Source organism: Protopterus annectens, chromosome 3.part1, assembly GCF_019279795.1.
Source record: "Protopterus annectens isolate FY-2018-M chromosome 3.part1, PAN1.0, whole genome shotgun sequence".
NCBI lineage: Eukaryota > Metazoa > Chordata > Ceratodontiformes > Protopteridae > Protopterus > Protopterus annectens.
Genome location: NC_056732.1, coordinates 1,560,777,979 through 1,560,795,560, shown reverse-complemented (window position 1 = coordinate 1,560,795,560; position 17,582 = coordinate 1,560,777,979). Strand labels below are relative to the sequence as shown.

Genomic DNA, 17,582 nt, shown 5'->3' with positions numbered 1-17,582 from the left:
TTTCAATCTTATACAGTTTTGGCAACGTCATCTCTGCAATGTGCATTTTGTTTATATGGGCTTTCGCTCTTTTGAAGTAGACTGACATATATATATATATATATATATATATAAATATATATATATGTGTGTGTGTCCTATCTAGATGAGTCAGTTTTGATAGTTTGTGTGTGTTATTTACAGATGTCATAAATCAAAAATGGTTGTAGCTGCATTGTTGGAGGGAAAGTTCTTTGTGATGGCAGAAAAGCATTCTGTGCTAGAAGTGTAATGGTGGAAGCCAGTGTGGTGAAGTTTTAGTCGGGAATGTTTGGGAAGAAGGTGGATTAATCAGGTATCAGATGTATGGATTGTGGCAGGTATTGTAAATATAACAAAGTGATAAAAAACAAAAAATGAAGAAGCATAAAGAACTGGTCCCACCATGTAACACACAGAATTTATTAAAGTCAGAATAAGTACTTTGGTCCAAAATGTTAGGACTGCATCAGAATAATGACTGCAAAATAACACAACCTGATTGGATAATTGCTCTAATTTAAAAACACACCATAAAACTTAATTAGCAATACAAAATTCTGAAATTAATATAATATATAGAAAGATTGTTATGCACATAAAAACATGGTAAAATATGAAATTAAAAGGCAAATGCTGCTTTAAGTTTTAAAATGCTGCAAATGGAGACCATTTCATTGAGTCCCAGGTAGATAATGGCATTGGTTCTGAGTTGCCATTTTGATTCTTTTAAATCTAAAAAAGTTGTTGGATGGTCCCCCTCTCTCATTTAAATCCACATGGTCAATGATTACAGATTTAAACGAATAGCCATTGTGTTCTGCAATGTGTGTAAACAATGCATTTCTTAAGTCTTTCTTTTGAATATCATAATAGTGTTGGTAGATTCTTACCTGTAAACTACACTTTGTTTAACCTATATAGAAGCATGTACACAACTGGCACTTAGCTAAATAGATAACACCCTTACTGCCACAGTAATATTTTTCACCCCATACGTGTTGAGATGAAAGGCATCTACTTCCAAGATATATTTACACTGAGGGCAGTGACCACATTTGGTCATCCTGCCATTATATTGGGAAAGGTTTCTCTTTCAAGGAGAGTTTTAAAACAAATGTCCCTTTTATAGACAATATGTGGGACCTCACCCACGATTTTGGTATATTCAATGACTGTCCTAAATAAACTCCATTTTTTTCTATAATGGAACAGATGTAAAAAAAAATTACTGTTAAAAGATAAAATGAGTGCTTTACAAAACAGACTATGTGAGAGTGTTCAATCTCGCCGTTTGTTCTTACACACGGGTTCGGAGCCGATCCTCGGCTCCGAGTCGGCCGCATAGCAAAGCTCTGCATCTAAGAGAAGCTCGAGACCAGGCTATATCCCACAATCCTCCCTGCCATTACTCAGATCTAGTTTGCCGCTGCAACAGGTCACATCGCTACAGAGAGCTCGGACCAGAGATTGGTAGTTTAACAGATAAGATAGTCTTTTTTTTTTCTTTTTATTCTTAAAAAGTTATTATTCTCCTATAGTTTTTTTGTGGATATTTATATTTTTTATACTATAGTGTGTTTGTGTGTAGTTTATAGTTAGTTTTTTCTATAGGTTTCCCTTTGGGGCCTACCCCTTTCTAACTGTAAATTCCTCTTAATTTAAACTATCACTTCTTTAAGTTATGTCTGAGAAAGTAAAGAGTGGTTTCAAAAGGTGTCAGTGTGGACAGAAAATGTCCATCACTGACAACCACACTTCCTGCGTCTACTGTCTTGGCCCTCTCCACTTGCAAGAGGATTGCTCCATTTGCCATTCCTTCAGTGGGAGGGTCATGACAGATAGACGCAGGAAACTTATTGATAGGGGGCTTCTTAAGCCTGCTTTCCAAGAAGCCCTGGACAAGTCTGACCAGGCTTCTAAGTCTTCGAAGGGGTCGAAGATGTCAGAGCCCATGTCATCGGCTCCGAGTACATCTTCCAGAGTTTGTTCGCCGGTTCCACAGACTTCGGGGCTGAGCGTCGAACGTTTGTCTCTCACTGAGCCCCAGGTCTTGGAACCAGTGTCGGAACTACCGCCACCGTCGATTCTTCGGTCGGTGCCATCTTCGGCCCCTTCGACCCATTCTTCCAGACCATTATCTGATACTGATGTGGATCTCGTCCTGCAGAAACTTATGGAGAACACGGCCCTTTCCAAATTGATTGCAGTTTCCTCCCAGTTGGTGTCGAAACTAGAAGGCCTTCCTTTATCTCCAACAGGTCCTCGTTCGAGACCTATCCAGTCTTCGGAGCCGGAAGAGGATGAGCCAATGATAGTGGAGCCATCGGTGCTGAAACCGTCCATTGCACGATCGACACCACTTACCTCGACTCCATCGGAACCGATAGGTGAGTCGCGGAGTCGACGATCTCTCTGGTTCCGGGACCGAGAGTCGTACCGACCTTTCGGTTCCGACTCTCCCTCTCGGGGCCTCGGCGCAGATCGGCTCGGCTCCGTCCTCGGGGTCGAGACCCATGGGCCCCATGTCTCGGATTCTTCCATGTTCTTCGGAACCGGGAGAGTCCTCGGCCCGAGGTTCAGGGGTTTTTGACCTCATGAGGAAGGTTTTGTCTACACAGACAACCACTACATCGGACGTGTCTTCTCTCTCCCTTAAGGAGCCGCTCTCTGTTTCTGTTCCCACGACACATCCAAAGCGTGGAGCACCATTGTCTCAGCCATCCCTAGAGGATGCCCCCTGTTCCTCTGAGGCCTCACCGGAATCCCCCTCCAATGAGGTCCAGAGGAAAAGATTGTGCAAGAGGAGGCACTTAGACTCCCCACAGGAATCTCTAACTTCTGACACTGACTTGGATGAGTCAGAGGGGTCCCCAAAATCACCCTCCGAGGATGTCTCATTTGCGGACATCTTGGAGATATTAAAACAGAGGGGTGATTGGCAGTCCCTAGCCCCCACTGAGGACGAGTCGGTGTTGCTGAAGGCATTTGGTGCTCAACCTTCTACCTCCTGGGTTACTCCGCCCTTCGATGAGTTAATGGATTTAATTGCTCGAAGGGCGTGGAAGACACCGGACACAGTGGAACCGGTCCCTCAAAAGCCAAGTAAATTTATTACTGCCCCCAGGACAAGACCTATCTCACAAAAGGAGTCCCCGTTGACGCTATGGTGGTGGCCGCAGCCACTAAAAAGGAGATGTCGGAGTCTTCCTCTTCTGTTCATCCTCCTAATAAGGATTCTAGGACTAGGGACAGATACGGGAAGCGCGTTTTTAGTTCAGCGACTTTTTCCATGCGTTCGCTAAACTATTTGACACATTTTACACGACTACAGAGGGATCTCATCAAGGAGTTGAGAGATACCCTCCAGGGTAACACAGATGCTGCTGTTTCAGATAAGGTGACAGCACAACTTAACACCCTTACCTCCATAGTGAACTCGTCCATGAGGCTCATCTCGTATGCGGCTGAAGGGTCGAGTAGGGCCGCAGCTTCAACGATTGCTCTACGAAGACAATCCTGGATGCGGCTGTGCTCTTTTGCGGAAGCCTTCAAGTCTTCTTTTGCCAATGCCCCCTTTGATGGTGCCACTCTTTTTGGGCCCAAAGTGAAAGAGACATTAACTCGGTGTGAGCAGGAAGGAAAGACTCTGTCTGCTGTCGGAGTCCGTTTTTCCATTCCATCCAGACCGTACCCCAAAGGGCAACCAGGCAGAAAAATGTGGTTCCGTAGAACTCAGGGATCTTTCCAGGCCACACAGAGTGAACCCCCCCCCCCAGAGGCAGGGGGGGGGCAGACATGGAAGACCCCGCCCCGGCGGCAGAGGGGGTCCGCAGAACCAAGGCGACAGGGATACTATCCCTGGTAAGCCTTTCCAGCACTCCTGAATGGAGGCCCGACTGTCCTGCTCTGGAGGCAGTCGAGGGTCGCTTGGCTTTATACCCACAGGCCTGGCAAACTCTCACCTCAGACTCCTGGGTAAAAAGCATTGTAACCAGAGGATACAAAATACCCCTTATGTCAACTCCACCCCAACAAAGAAGGTCTCCAGATGTGCCACCCCGTAGGCCAAGCAGCAATAGAAATTTCAAAGCTGCTCAAAAAAAGAGTCATTCAGCCAGTCCCGGCGGACCAAAAAGGATCCGGAACTTACTCAAGGTTCTTTTTAGTTCCGAAAAAGACAGGGGACTGGAGACCCATTTTGGATCTCAGCAATCTCAATACCTTCGTGAAGAAGGAAAAGTTCCGGATGGTCACGCTTCAATCAATCCTTCCATTTTTACAGAAGGACGACTGGATGTGCTCGATAGATCTCAAGGACGCGTACTACCGCATCAAGATGGCCAGACCGTCCAGAGATCACCTGCGCTTCCGGCTGGGAGTCAGTCATTTTCAGTTTCGAGCCCTGCCCTTTGGGCTCACCTCAGCTCCCAGGGTATTCACCAAATGCATGGCAGTGGTAGCATCTCACTTGAGATGTCTAGGATTCCGGGTGTTTCCCTGTCTGGACGACTGGCTCCTCACCGCCACCACCGAGCATCTCCTCATACAAGCAAGAAACTATACAGTCAACCTTTGTTCCCACCTAGGGATTTCCATAAACTTCAAAAAATCTATCTTATTGCCCTCACAGCATATTTCATTTATCGGAGCGGACCTAGATACGCGTTTAACATTAGTAAAGCTCCCTCAAGTAAGGGCTTCATCCCTCAAGGAACAGGTTCTTCTTCTGCTGCAATGCAGGAAAGCCCCGGCCAAATTGGTGTTGAAAGTTTTGGGACTCATGGCAGCGTCCCTGATTGCGATTCCCATGGGAAGGCTGCACATGAGGCTCCTTCAATGGCTGCTGTTCACGCAGTGGTCGTTCTAACAGTTACCCCTGAAGTACAAGATCCTGATAACAGATTCTTGCAAATGAGACCTCTCATGGTGGGTGTCCAGCCAGGATCTCACTATGTGTCGTCCATTTGTTCTACCAAATCCGACAGCCACTATAACCACGGACGCTTCCCTGATAGGGTGGGGGGGACTTTTTCAGGGAAGAACAGTCCAAGGGGAATGGTCCAACATCGAGTACAACCTGCACATAAATGTTCTGGAAATGAGGGCGGTGTTCCTGGCGTTGCAACACTTTCAAACCCTCCTACCTCTAGGGACAATAGCAGTTCAGACAGACAACATGTCTGTAGTCTGGTACATAAACAAACAAGGGGGAACCAGATCTTACCCATTATGCAGAGAGGCCATGAGAATTTGGCAATGGGCAGAGTCCACGGGTCGCTTTCTGATAGCAACGCACATCTTGGGGTCATCCAACGTCATTGCGGACAGGTTGAGCAGAGCCATCCTGTTACCTCACGAGTGGTCCCTCAAACTACAAGTGGCGGAAAGAATTTTCTGCAAATGGGGCCAGCCTTGCTGCGATCTATTCGCCTCCCCGATGAATACCAAATGCAGAAGCTATTTTGCCCTTCTACCCCCTCCAGGGGATGTCCTCAGGGACACACTGATACACGATTGGCCCCCGGGTCTCCTATATGCATTCCCACCTATCCCCTTGATTCCCAGATTTCTCCAGAAAGCCATGAATCTGGAAAGGACAATTATACTCATAGCCCCATTCTGGCCTCGACAGATATGGTTCCCCTTTCTTCGAGCCCATCAAACAGAGGAACCTTGGATCCTGGACCCAGTACCAGATCTACTGACACATTTGTTGGGAGTTCCTCACCCGTCTCTTCTATCCCTCAAACTAGCAGCTTGGCTGCTCCACTTCCCCGCCTAGCCAGGTCTGATCTTCTTTCTCCGACAGTGCAGCGCATTTTGGTTGCCTCTCATAAGGCTTCCACCACAAAACTTTACAACAGTAAATGGAAGCGCTTTGTGTACTGGGCATCTAATCAACACTTGGACCCCTTGGTTGCTCCTTTACATAAAATTCTAGAATTTCTTTCCATCCTTTTCCATGAAGGGGCCTCTACTTCCACATTAAGAGTGCAGTTGGCTGCCATATCCAACTTCCGTGTTGGTGAGGACGGTTCTTCTATTATGTCCCACAGGCTTTGTAAAGCTTTTATGAAAGGTTCCTTCCATCTTCGACCTCCCGTCAGAGACCCTTTATTCCCATGGAATTTAAATTTGTTGTTGTCACAACTAATGTTACCACCTTTTGAACCAGCCTCTTCTTGCCCCCTGAAATTTCTGTCATGGAAGACTCTTTTTCTTGTAGCGGTTACTTCAGCTCGGAGAGTTTCAGAGCTGCAAGCACTGTCTATTAAACCGCCTTACTTAAATTTTCACCCAGATAGAGTTTCTTTACGAACAAATCCGTCCTTCCTTCCTAAGGTATGTTCTGTCATAAATATTAATCAGTCCATTGAACTCCCTACTTTCTTCAAGAACCATACCAGCAAGTTGGAATATATGTTGCACAAGTTAGATGTCCACAGGCAACTCAGATTTTATTTAGACAGGACTAAAGACTACAGAAAAACAGATCAACTTTTTGTTGCGTTTGCAGACAATGTAAAGGGCATGGCAGTTACAAAGCGTACGCTTTCTAAATGGCTTACTGATTGTATAGCCTTTGTGTATTGTAAGTCAAATCAGGCCTTACCCACCAAACCAAAAGGCCATTCTACTAGGTCCGTCTCCACTTCCTTGGCTCATGTAGCTCGCCTGCCTTTGGGCACGATTTGTGCAGCAGCCACGTGGTCTAAACCACATACTTTCATCACTCATTATAGGGTTGACAAAGCCTCCAAAGACAGGACATCCTTTGGTTCCACTGTACTCAGGAACGTTCTTCCATGAGTCACTCAGGGTGACGGAGCTAGGGACGCTACCCGTGTGTAAGAACAAACGGCGAGATTGAACACTCTCACATAAAGAAGTTATGTTCTTACCATAACGTTCCATGTGGAGTGTTCATCTCGCCTTTGTTCTTACATTCCCCCCCTTCCCTCCCTCATGGTTTGGAAGAACGAGTAGGACTAGAGTCTGGTCCACATGTCTTTACCTTTTCCGGGTATGTTTCGTTACCCCTAGTTAGTTGTCAGTGAGATGGTGTCTCTAAATTTTTTCTTTGTGGCAGTATGTAGCCTTAGCACCTCAGGGTTATTGTTTTTTTCTGGTTTGCTTGCGAACTAAATCTGAGAAATGGCAGGGAGGATTGTGGGATATAGCCTGGTCTCGAGCTTCTCTTAGATGCAGAGCTTTGCTATGCGGCCGACTCGGCTCCGAACCCGTGTGTAAGAACAAAGGCGAGATGAACACTCCACATGGAACGTTATGGTAAGAACATAACTTCTTTTTTTCCACATTCCCATTGCCTTGAACTATGGCAGGTATCTCCCTATTCGCTGTACCAAGAAGTGGTGAAAAATGCCCTGCAGTTCTTTTAGTTTGAACTTCTTTGAAGATGTTTTTTTAGAAAAGAATCTGGGTAATCCTTTCTCTGTAACATATCCTCGTGAAGTTTTAATTGGCTGGACACCATACATTTTGATTGTCCTTTTACCAAAGAGTGATTTTGATGTATGGGGTACCAGCTATCAACATTTAGAAAGGCGTTAGTGTAGGTGGGTTTTCTATAAATTGTGGATTCAAATGCCTTTTCTGTTTGTTCTTGGAAATAGTAACATCAAAATAGTTCAATCAGTTGGATTTAAATAAATAAGATTTTTTATGAACTGTGCTCGTGGTTTAAATATAATAAAGTGGTTAAATATTGAGAAAGTGCACTATAGGTAAGTTTTGTATATAATTACAGTTTGAAAAATTCCAATGTATTTTTTTTTTCCTGGATATAAGAATATTATCTAAGTCTGGGGCATAAGGGTTTCATGCTTTTTATAATGTAAAAAATATCCTATAATACAGGCCCTTCCAAGTTAGTGTAGAGAGTTAAGGCTTTGCCTTGACAAGCTGCTTTTTGTACCAAGGGTACAGGGTTCAAATATTTTTCTCCTTTTACTTTAACTCATTTTGTAAAGACTTAGGGTAATATGTTAATAGCGTACTTTTTGTGTAGTAATGGAAAAGATAACTAACACTGTACTCAGCAGCACAGGTACACAGTTTGAAATTCCCCCCTCCCTTTTGTTTAACTTTTCTTTAAAGACATACAATAATAACAAAGAGGATTTGTGGGTGTTGAGTGGTGGTATAGAGGAGTAAAGCTGTGCTACAGAGCTGTTTGAGTACAGGGTTTAAATGTTTTTAATCACCTTAAGAGCAAGATATAAAGAGTATCCCTGATGTCTCCTGCCCACTTTCTTTTGTGCTGCAAAACCTCTTCTGTTAGCTTTTTAATTGCCTTTAGGGCATGATGTAAAGTGTATTCCTTGTGTCTAGTAGTCCCCTGCCCCCTCAATATTGCACGCACACACACACACACACACACACACACACACACTCTCTCACACACACACACACACACACACACACACACACACACACACACACACACACACACACAGACACACACTCTCTCTCTCTCTCTCATTCTCTCTCTCTCTCACACACACACACACACACACACACACACACACACACACACACACACACACACACACACACACACACACACACACACTCTCTCACCTCACACACACACACACACACACACACACACACACACACACACACACACACACACACACACACACACACACACACATACCACCACCACTACCCTTGACTCTAAACCTCCCAGAATTTGCCACTAATGCATTCTCACCCATTGAAAATAATGGGTGAATATGAGCTTTTGGCCTTATTCATTAATACGGCCCCCCCTACATACACAGCTGAGAGATTCCTTGAACCACTTGGCTATGTAGATGTCTTACTGCAAGCATTTCCCAGGGGAAAGTACATAGAGAATTATGATTTGCCACTCCCATGGAAGGCCTCATAGCTCACCACAGTGCTACACCTCTTCATGGTACAGCACTGTAGTAGGGGTGTCTCCCAACTGGAAATAGCTACTACAAGAGGTAAAAATGAGTTTACCCTTCACAGTGCCCTTTTTGAATTTGACCTGTAGTAAAACCTGCATATGGTTAATGCTCCAAAATAAGCCCAGGTAGTGCTGAGAATAAACTGACATATGATCCTATATAGAAGAATATAGTACTGTGGCACAGAAGTACAGAAGCATGCAGTTCTATCAGATCATTCGAACTTCTACAGTTATTGTAAGTTTACTTACACAACTGTACTTTTTTCACATACTTTGTCATTTTGTTAATGTTGTGATGTTTTTGTAAGTTCACCTTAGGTTTTAAATGGTTTTGTCCAGTATAAATTGAATTTGCAATTTGGTTTTTATGTTTTTGGGAACTTGGGTTTTGTAAGCATAGAGTTAAACTGATAATTGATAACTGTTATTAGCCATTTCTTTATGGCTGTGCAAATGTAAATTGATTAGTCCAAAGGGCTTGGCACCTGCAAATAATACACATATACATGTATATATACACACACACATATATATATATATATATATATATATATATATATATGTGTGTGTGTGTGTGTGTGTATATATGTATATATATATATATATATATATATATATATATATATATATATATATATAGTTACCATTCAAAACATATAAAACTCATAACATCTAAATTCAAAACATCAAGAGCATAACATCGAAAACCCAAAACATCTAAAAGTCATAACAGTGAATTTCATAACATTGAAAATGTATAATATCGAATAGTGTATCTTCAAACATGTATATGTCATAGTTTAATCTATTAATCTTGTGGTATCACTATGAGATGTTGTAGTTTTTATTTGTATAGTTATTATTTATATAGTGTAGTAGTTTATACTATTTATATAGTGTTTATTTTGCCACTCTGTATGTGGTTCTTAGGCCATACAAGTAAGTGATTTAGACATTATGTGTACATTCTTTATGGTGATCATGACACAGTGGAGTTAGGAAATTAACTTTTTCCCACTGTAGTGTGATCTTAGAGTTGGTATATTTAATTTATGGGGATGTGGAGGGCATGGGGGTGAAGGGGGCTTGCCCCCCTGCAGAAACGTAGAAAAAAATGTGTTTGTTAGATTGGTGTTGTTATAGTTGAAGGGGATGTTATTTACATGGACTTTGTAGTGTTTGTAATTGTGATGAACAGTTTCATTGTTCTGAGTTTTCGACTTTATGGGTTTTAGATGTTTTGGGTTTTCAGTGTTATGGTCTCGATGTTTTGAATTTAGATGTTATGAGATTAAATGTCTTGAATGGTAACTATATACTATATATATATATATATATATATATATATATATATATATATATTTTTTTTTTTTTTTTTTTTTTTACTTTTAGCTACACTATACTATTATTTTGCAATTTTTTGACAATTTTCTTTTTGTTGGATTTATTTCTATGGGCTTTGGTGCTGTGACCTGAAACTCTCTGTCTCAACTGTAGATGGCGTGAATTAGATATGCAAATGAGCAATGAGCCATGAATAACAACATTGGTATTATGCAGAGACAGCAGTAGTATGTATATCACAGACGTCTTCTGAAAATGCATTAAAGTGCAGCTATTGATGCCTGCTAATAAGAGAAAAGGCCACAATATTCACTGTGTAAGGCAGTTTATCTCTTTCCAGTGCTTCAGTGGCAACTTCTTTTGACTCCAGCAACTTTACAACACATAACAGCATATGCATACATACAGTTTCCTCTGTATTTCATGAAGATTCAAATGGATGAAACAAACCAGCCACATGAGAGAAACAATAAAAAGAATAAAAATGTTTTTTCTTACATGTACAAGCAGCCCTCTTACTTCATGCTTGTGGATTTGCCCACAAGGCCCCATCAAACTCCCCTTAGTTTATATATGCTACTCCGCAGCTGTACAAACATAGAGAAAAAGTGAAAAAAACTCTGAATCACTACCAACACAAAAATAGATCCCATATAAGTAGTGATTCTTGAAGGGGATCAGCAAACTGGAGTTTCATATTAAAGAAAAGAAATAAAATAATCCACTTTTTACTCATTCAAGTACAACGTATGTGCACTGACATGTAGACATGTATTTACGTACACTCGAATAGAGTAACAACACTGTCTGCACAAATACAGTCTTGCTTGCACATGTAATGTGAAAAGCAAAGGGACTAGTCGGTGAACTGCACCCATAAAAAGCTGCCTAAGCTGCCAGTACACAGCAGCACTTTATTTGTACTGACAAACAAACATGATCCACACTGGTTCCAAAGCAGAGCAGTATTGATCTGCACAGCAGCAGCACACTGGTATCTGTAACTGGGTATAAAGCCCTATTGGATCCCCGATGACATCATCTGCACAGGAGATGGTACTGAAAATATGTAAGCCACAAAATGGTATAGCCTTCACTGTTCTCACTGTATTAATCAGCATGTAGATAGACATGTTCAAAGTAGTAATATCTACCTGCAGACTGCACAGTGGCTTAAATAATGTGCATGTACCATTCAGTATGCCGCCCCTAAAATAAATAGCTGACCTGCCCGTACTGTGCAAGGCACATAGTCAGTAATACTGTGCATCCTTATATCAACATGCCTCATTGCCCAGGTGCTGACAGTGCTTTGTCACATCAGGGTGCACATGGTTGTGATACTGAGTATTCTAATAGCAATGTGCTCCTATTCTTCAGATGCTGTCTGCAAAATTCACCTGTAAGAGTTGTGTCTCACCTTTCAGATGAGCCTGTGATTCCCTGGGTTCTGAGTACTCTCTGTGGACCTGAGCACATCAGTGGCATGAATGGTGCATTGTGAACTGTTGCTCACTCCATCTTGAGGTTCCTTTCTGGCAAAGTCAGTGCAAAGTGAGATATGTGTGATTGTATTTATGAATCATTTACCTGTCAGTATATTGATACAGACACCTGCATATGATACTCATTTCTGATCAATAACCATTAACAGAGTATTTTTTTCACTTTTCAACAGCTTTTGTAAATAGTTGTAAGTGAAACACTATATTTAATTGCAGACACTTGAAGCATTAATGTGCAACAAACACACACACACACACACACACACACACACACACACACACACACACACACACACACACACACACACACACACACACACACCACACATAAAGTGTACTTCTTTTTAGTTTGGTACTTTTAAATAATTCATAAATTTCATGGCATGTTTTCATTCTTTCCAGACCACTGTTTTTGGGGGCCCTGGAGTAAATGGACCAAATGCTCCTGCACATCACTTGTGCAGTACAGATACCGGGCTCCATATGGATCACTCTATGGTCATCTACCATGCAGAAGACTGCAGTATGAAGCTCAGGCCTGCAAACCAGAAGGATGTGGGGGTAAGTGAATATCATGCTGTGAATGGTTGTGTGAATGACAGTATTCATATCCACAGCATGTATAGCCATCTAAATTTCATACTTCCCATCATAAATTTGTTTTTGGTTAAAGGCAGTGCTTAACATTATGACCTTCAGCACCTGTCATTAGGATGCACAGCATATCATGCATTCCCACACATGATATTTTATGAATGTTCACCTAAATATTCAGTTTGTGTTGAACATATGTTGGTATTTGAGATCTATGTCTGCTCTGCATATCAGCAATCTTGGAGAATGTTATTTTTTTGCTATAAACAGCATTGCATTATGAATGCTAATGTATCAGAATTTGTGAGCTGCCACTTGTATAAGGGAGGCTTAAATTCCACAAATTGCAAAGATAACCTGGCTGATTTCCATAAGAAATTCATATTATATATTTCCTTTGCATGACTTTACTTCTGCATTGCTATCACTGTTCTGTAATGGGAAGTTGAAAAAAAGTGTCTCCCCCTCACCCCACAGAAAAGCCGGCTATATTCCTTTCTCCAGATAGATGTAGGTGCCCAGCTCTATGAAGTACTGAATAGATGCATTGTTTTAAAGACCTTATTCCTTGCTTGTTGAATGTTCCAGTTTTATGTTAACTCAGTTATAATGTCACACATTAGTGAGTTTTTCTTTTCTACTATGTACAAGTGTGAATATTACCAATAATAAAGCCTCTGCATAATGTTTCTGTCTCACTCAGCTGTTAATTTTTGCCTGCTGAAGTACAAAAAATAGTCTAGTAAAGTGAATTTAATTGATCTGCTACCATTAGGTTGCCATCCCAAGTAATTTGCACTACTTTGATGTAACCTAGAAAAAGCAATTTCAACTTTTTGATGAGGTTAAATATTGTAATAACACTTAACATTCTTATCTTTCTTCCTTTTGCTGCTAAATGTGTGCTGACTTTGCCTTTCCACAGCTGCTTTGGATATTTCTGTGTTTACTTGTACTTTGTCAATTTTGCTCTTTAACTATTAATTTAATTTTGTTCTACTTTTATTACTCTAGTACTCAGGGTAAGATCGCAATGCACAAGCATCTGTATCAGAAGAGACCCAAGAATAATGTGCGGTTTAGTGACTTGCAAAGCTGAGACTGAAGAAAAACTTAAAAAGTATTATGCAGAGGTCATCATCAGCTCATAGCCTCAGCTCCCTGAGCTGTACACCAGATGGTGCCTTTTGTATTTACGTGTGCTGCTCCAGACATGTATAAAATAATAACAAGTATCCTGAATAATTATGCTTGGATTAAATTAAGTAAAAAAGGTTTTAACTATGCTTTTGTTTTCTTCCCCAATTTATCTTCTTCCAGCAACAAGTTGTACACCTCCATTTGAGTACAAAGAATGTGGGACCCCCTGCTTCTCTCAGTGCTCCAGTCTGCAGAAAGCAGTGACTTGTAAGGATTCAGAGCAGTGTCTTCCTGGCTGCTACTGCCCTGAAGTAAGTTGATGCATGTAAACACAGAGTATAACTAGAGGAAACCATGGCATTATTTTCCTATAACCCTGATCTGTTATCAATAAGTAACACTGCAGTATGTATAAACATATATGTAGACATTCCTACAAATGAACAATACTTAAATGATTCAGCAGCTTTTGTTGGTACAGAGGTGAGTTTGCACATTTTAACACAGAATCTGACTACAGAAAATCTGTAATCTATTATCTAGTAACAGATTCAGCATTTATTATGGAGCTGCATACTGGTTTTATTTACCATTTATCCATTGATACAGGATGCTAACATTTCCTAAACTATTTGCTCTTATGAGGGTAGATAAGACTTTGCTATCTCTGGAAACAATTCCCCAGCTCATACCATAGGAAACTCACATTTGTCCAGGCAAGGTGAGAGTTATAATCTTTTCAGTGTCTCCACTATCTTCCCTTTTTTTTTGTCAGTGGGATCTGCCTAGACACCTTTTCCAGGAGGTACTTACATGCATATTTTGTTAGCATGCTCAGACAACATCAGTTGGTTCCTTTCGACCCTGAAGAGCTTGAACACTAAGTCTATCAAACCTGCAACAGAATGCCACTTCTGCCATTTATATCTATGGGGAGTGACTAAAGTGATGAGGTCAAAGTTTGTGAAAATAGGTGCAGAAGAGGACAGAATGAGCGATAAATACTGTCCATTCTTCGCACAGATTATTCTAGAACCAGACACTTAACAACATAAGCTGAACAATTGTTGGCACACACATTGTGAGTGAAATGCAGAACTCAAAATACCAGCTGCACATACAAGTTTAAAAAATCTCTATGAATTTATAGTTTAGATGACAACCATGAGGTACAGTACCAAATTAAACTCTGGACTATAAAATATGAAGATACGGTCTAAGATCTTTTTTCTAGATGGTAGGCATTAATGCTGTTGTGTAATCTGCTTCTAGAGCATGTAATGGATGCACTTTGAAATAAGGTGATGAACTGTGGCTATAAACAGTTCATTTGCCATATCACTGTGGGAACATTTGAAAGTAAACTTTGACTTAGTAAATTAAATTTAATGCAATATGGTTTGCATATTTGTATGTTTCAAAATAAAGCTTAACATTTCCTATTATGTAAAAAACGACAACCATGAACCTTTGTCAGAACCCAGGTCCACAGAAACTAATAATGTATAAAACACCAAACAAACAAATGGACCCAAGGATAGCTGAATACTCCAGTGCTCTAAAATTCATATTTATTACAGGTACATAAGTGCTTTCGCAGTTTAGCTGCTTCTTCAGATGTAAATCAGGCAACAAAAGTGCTCATTAAACACTCTAACTTTACAAGCCAATTAATCGCATGACTTCACTAAAATCATTCTTAAACAGATACATACATAAAAATAACCCCACAGCAAGTTTATATATGCTTACTACATTCATAGACATAACATTAATTCAGAAATATAAGTGTATATATGTATATGTATATGTGTGTGTGTATATGGGTCCTCTTCAAATTACCGAAACGCCAGTTCGCCGACACGCGGAAGAGGAACGCGAAAGGACCGACAACGCAGTTGACCGACATGCTGAAATCCCGACAGCTGGAAGACCGACAAGGGGAACGTATAAGCGCGACTTGGTAAGTATGCGCTAGTGAGGGATTTAGGATTAGGGAGCGGACAGGTAAGTGTGCAATAGTGAGGGATTTAGGGTTAGGTGTGTGAAAGGTGAGTGTGCGGTAGTGTCGGAGTTAGGGTTTGGGTAATGTAAGTGTGTGTTAGTGACGGGTTTATGTTTTAGGGTGGGTTAAGTAAGTTAGGAATAGGGTGCAGGTAGGGTAAGTGTCTGGTACTGTCGGACCTTAGGGTTAGGGGTGGGTTAAGTGAGTTAGGGTTAGGGTGCAGGTAGGGTAAGTGTGCGGTAGTGTCGGACCTTAGGGTTAGGGGTGGGTTAAGTGAGTTAGGGTTATATATATATATATATATATATATATATGTGTATATATATATATATATATATATATATATATATATATATATATATATGTACAAATACATAACACATATAAAGCTCTCTAGTATTAAACTACTAAAGCATACAGAATACCATCCTATAAAAACTCATTCAGACTTTTTGCTATCATGTACATATAATGCATTCACTATCGTATTAAAATAAAAATAATATATAAACTTACTTGTCTCATAACTAAAATTATTAACATTCACCTGCATAAGGGTCTAGCTTTTAAATTTTGGCCTAATAGGAGCCCTGTAATTTAGACCATGTCCAAGATCACCCCTGAGCCTAATAATCCAGCTTCCAATTGTTCTGTTAGATTTCTAATATCCCCCCCACAAACCTCTGTCTAACATTTTCAAAAATCCTGCCTATGGCCTTAAATATAAAAATATGTGTACTGTCCGTATCCTGAATGTGTTTAGATAATGCACTAACATTACTTTTCTTACTAATCTGATAGTTATGTTCCTTTATTCTGCCCTTCAAAGATCTATTCGTCTTTCCTATATAAAATCTTGAACAAATTACTTTTATCTATAAATTTGCAAGCTACACACTGGCCACATGAAAGAGTGCATCTAATGCCTTTATCAACAACCTTATTCTTGGGGTAAAATAGTCACCTTTTCAAAGACTTCATGTTTTTACCTCAGGCTTTGTGCCCATTGAATGGCACACCGCGACAGTTATCCTACTCCACAAAGGGGGGGGCACCACAGACCCCGGGAACTACCACCCCGTTAGCCTGACGAGCCTAGTCTGCAAGGCCATGGAACGTATCATCATGGAACTCATAAACAAAGACATTGGAGATCTCCAAACTCTGGACCCCACACAGTTTGGGTTTTTAAAAGGCAGATCATGTCTCCTAAACCTGATAGACTTCTTTGAAGTAGTCACCAAAGCCATAGATGAGGGTAAGGTGGTTCACACTGCCTATCTAGATCTCGCCAAGGCATTTGACACCATCCCCCACTCTGGAATTATAGATAAACTCACTAAACTAGGTATAAATCCCTATGTCACAAGATGGGTTGCCAACTGGCTTACTGACAGGACCCACACTGTGAAAGTAGCAGACTCCAAATCAGACTTCAGACCAGTAACAAGTGGAGTACCACAGGATTCAGTCCTGGGTCCTCTCCTGTTTGGTATCTACTTCTCTGAAGTACAGGATAACACAGAAGGTCTTTGGCTAACTAAATTCGCAGATGACTGCAAACTAGGAGCCATAATCGAAACTCCTAACGATGTGGACATCCTACAAATGGGCCTCACTAAGACAGATGCCTGGTGTTAAAGACATGGTCTCAAGCTCAATGCCAAAAAGTGCATTGCCATCCCCTTTGGTAAAAACTCTGTATCCATGAACTACCACATAGGTGGTAGTCTACTTAACACCGAAAGTGTGATGAGACCTTGGGACACAGGTGGACAGTAGTCTCTCCTTTGATAATCACATCGCCACAGTGGTCAGGAAATCCTTCTACATGGCACACCTCATCACGAAAGGTTTCTCATCCAGAAAAAAAGAGGTCATTGTTCTCCTCTACTCATCACTCATTAGACCCATTATAGAGTACAACACCCCTTTTGGTATGTACCTCACAAGACATCTACAACAACTGGAAAGGCCACAAAAATACCTCACAAAGAGGATTACTGGCCTC

At 41.0% G+C, this 17,582-nt stretch overlaps 1 protein-coding gene across 1 annotated transcript in view; it reads left to right on the top strand.

Moving 5' to 3' along the window:
* Positions 1-17,582, top strand: part of LOC122797804 (SCO-spondin-like) — a 4,708,783-nt gene that overhangs the window by 4,000,051 nt on the left and 691,150 nt on the right. The window contains exons 93-94 of the mRNA XM_044066325.1: positions 12,235-12,393; positions 13,747-13,877. Coding sequence (XP_043922260.1) covers positions 12,235-12,393; positions 13,747-13,877 — 290 coding nt within the window. The remainder of the gene's footprint in view (positions 1-12,234; positions 12,394-13,746; positions 13,878-17,582) is intronic.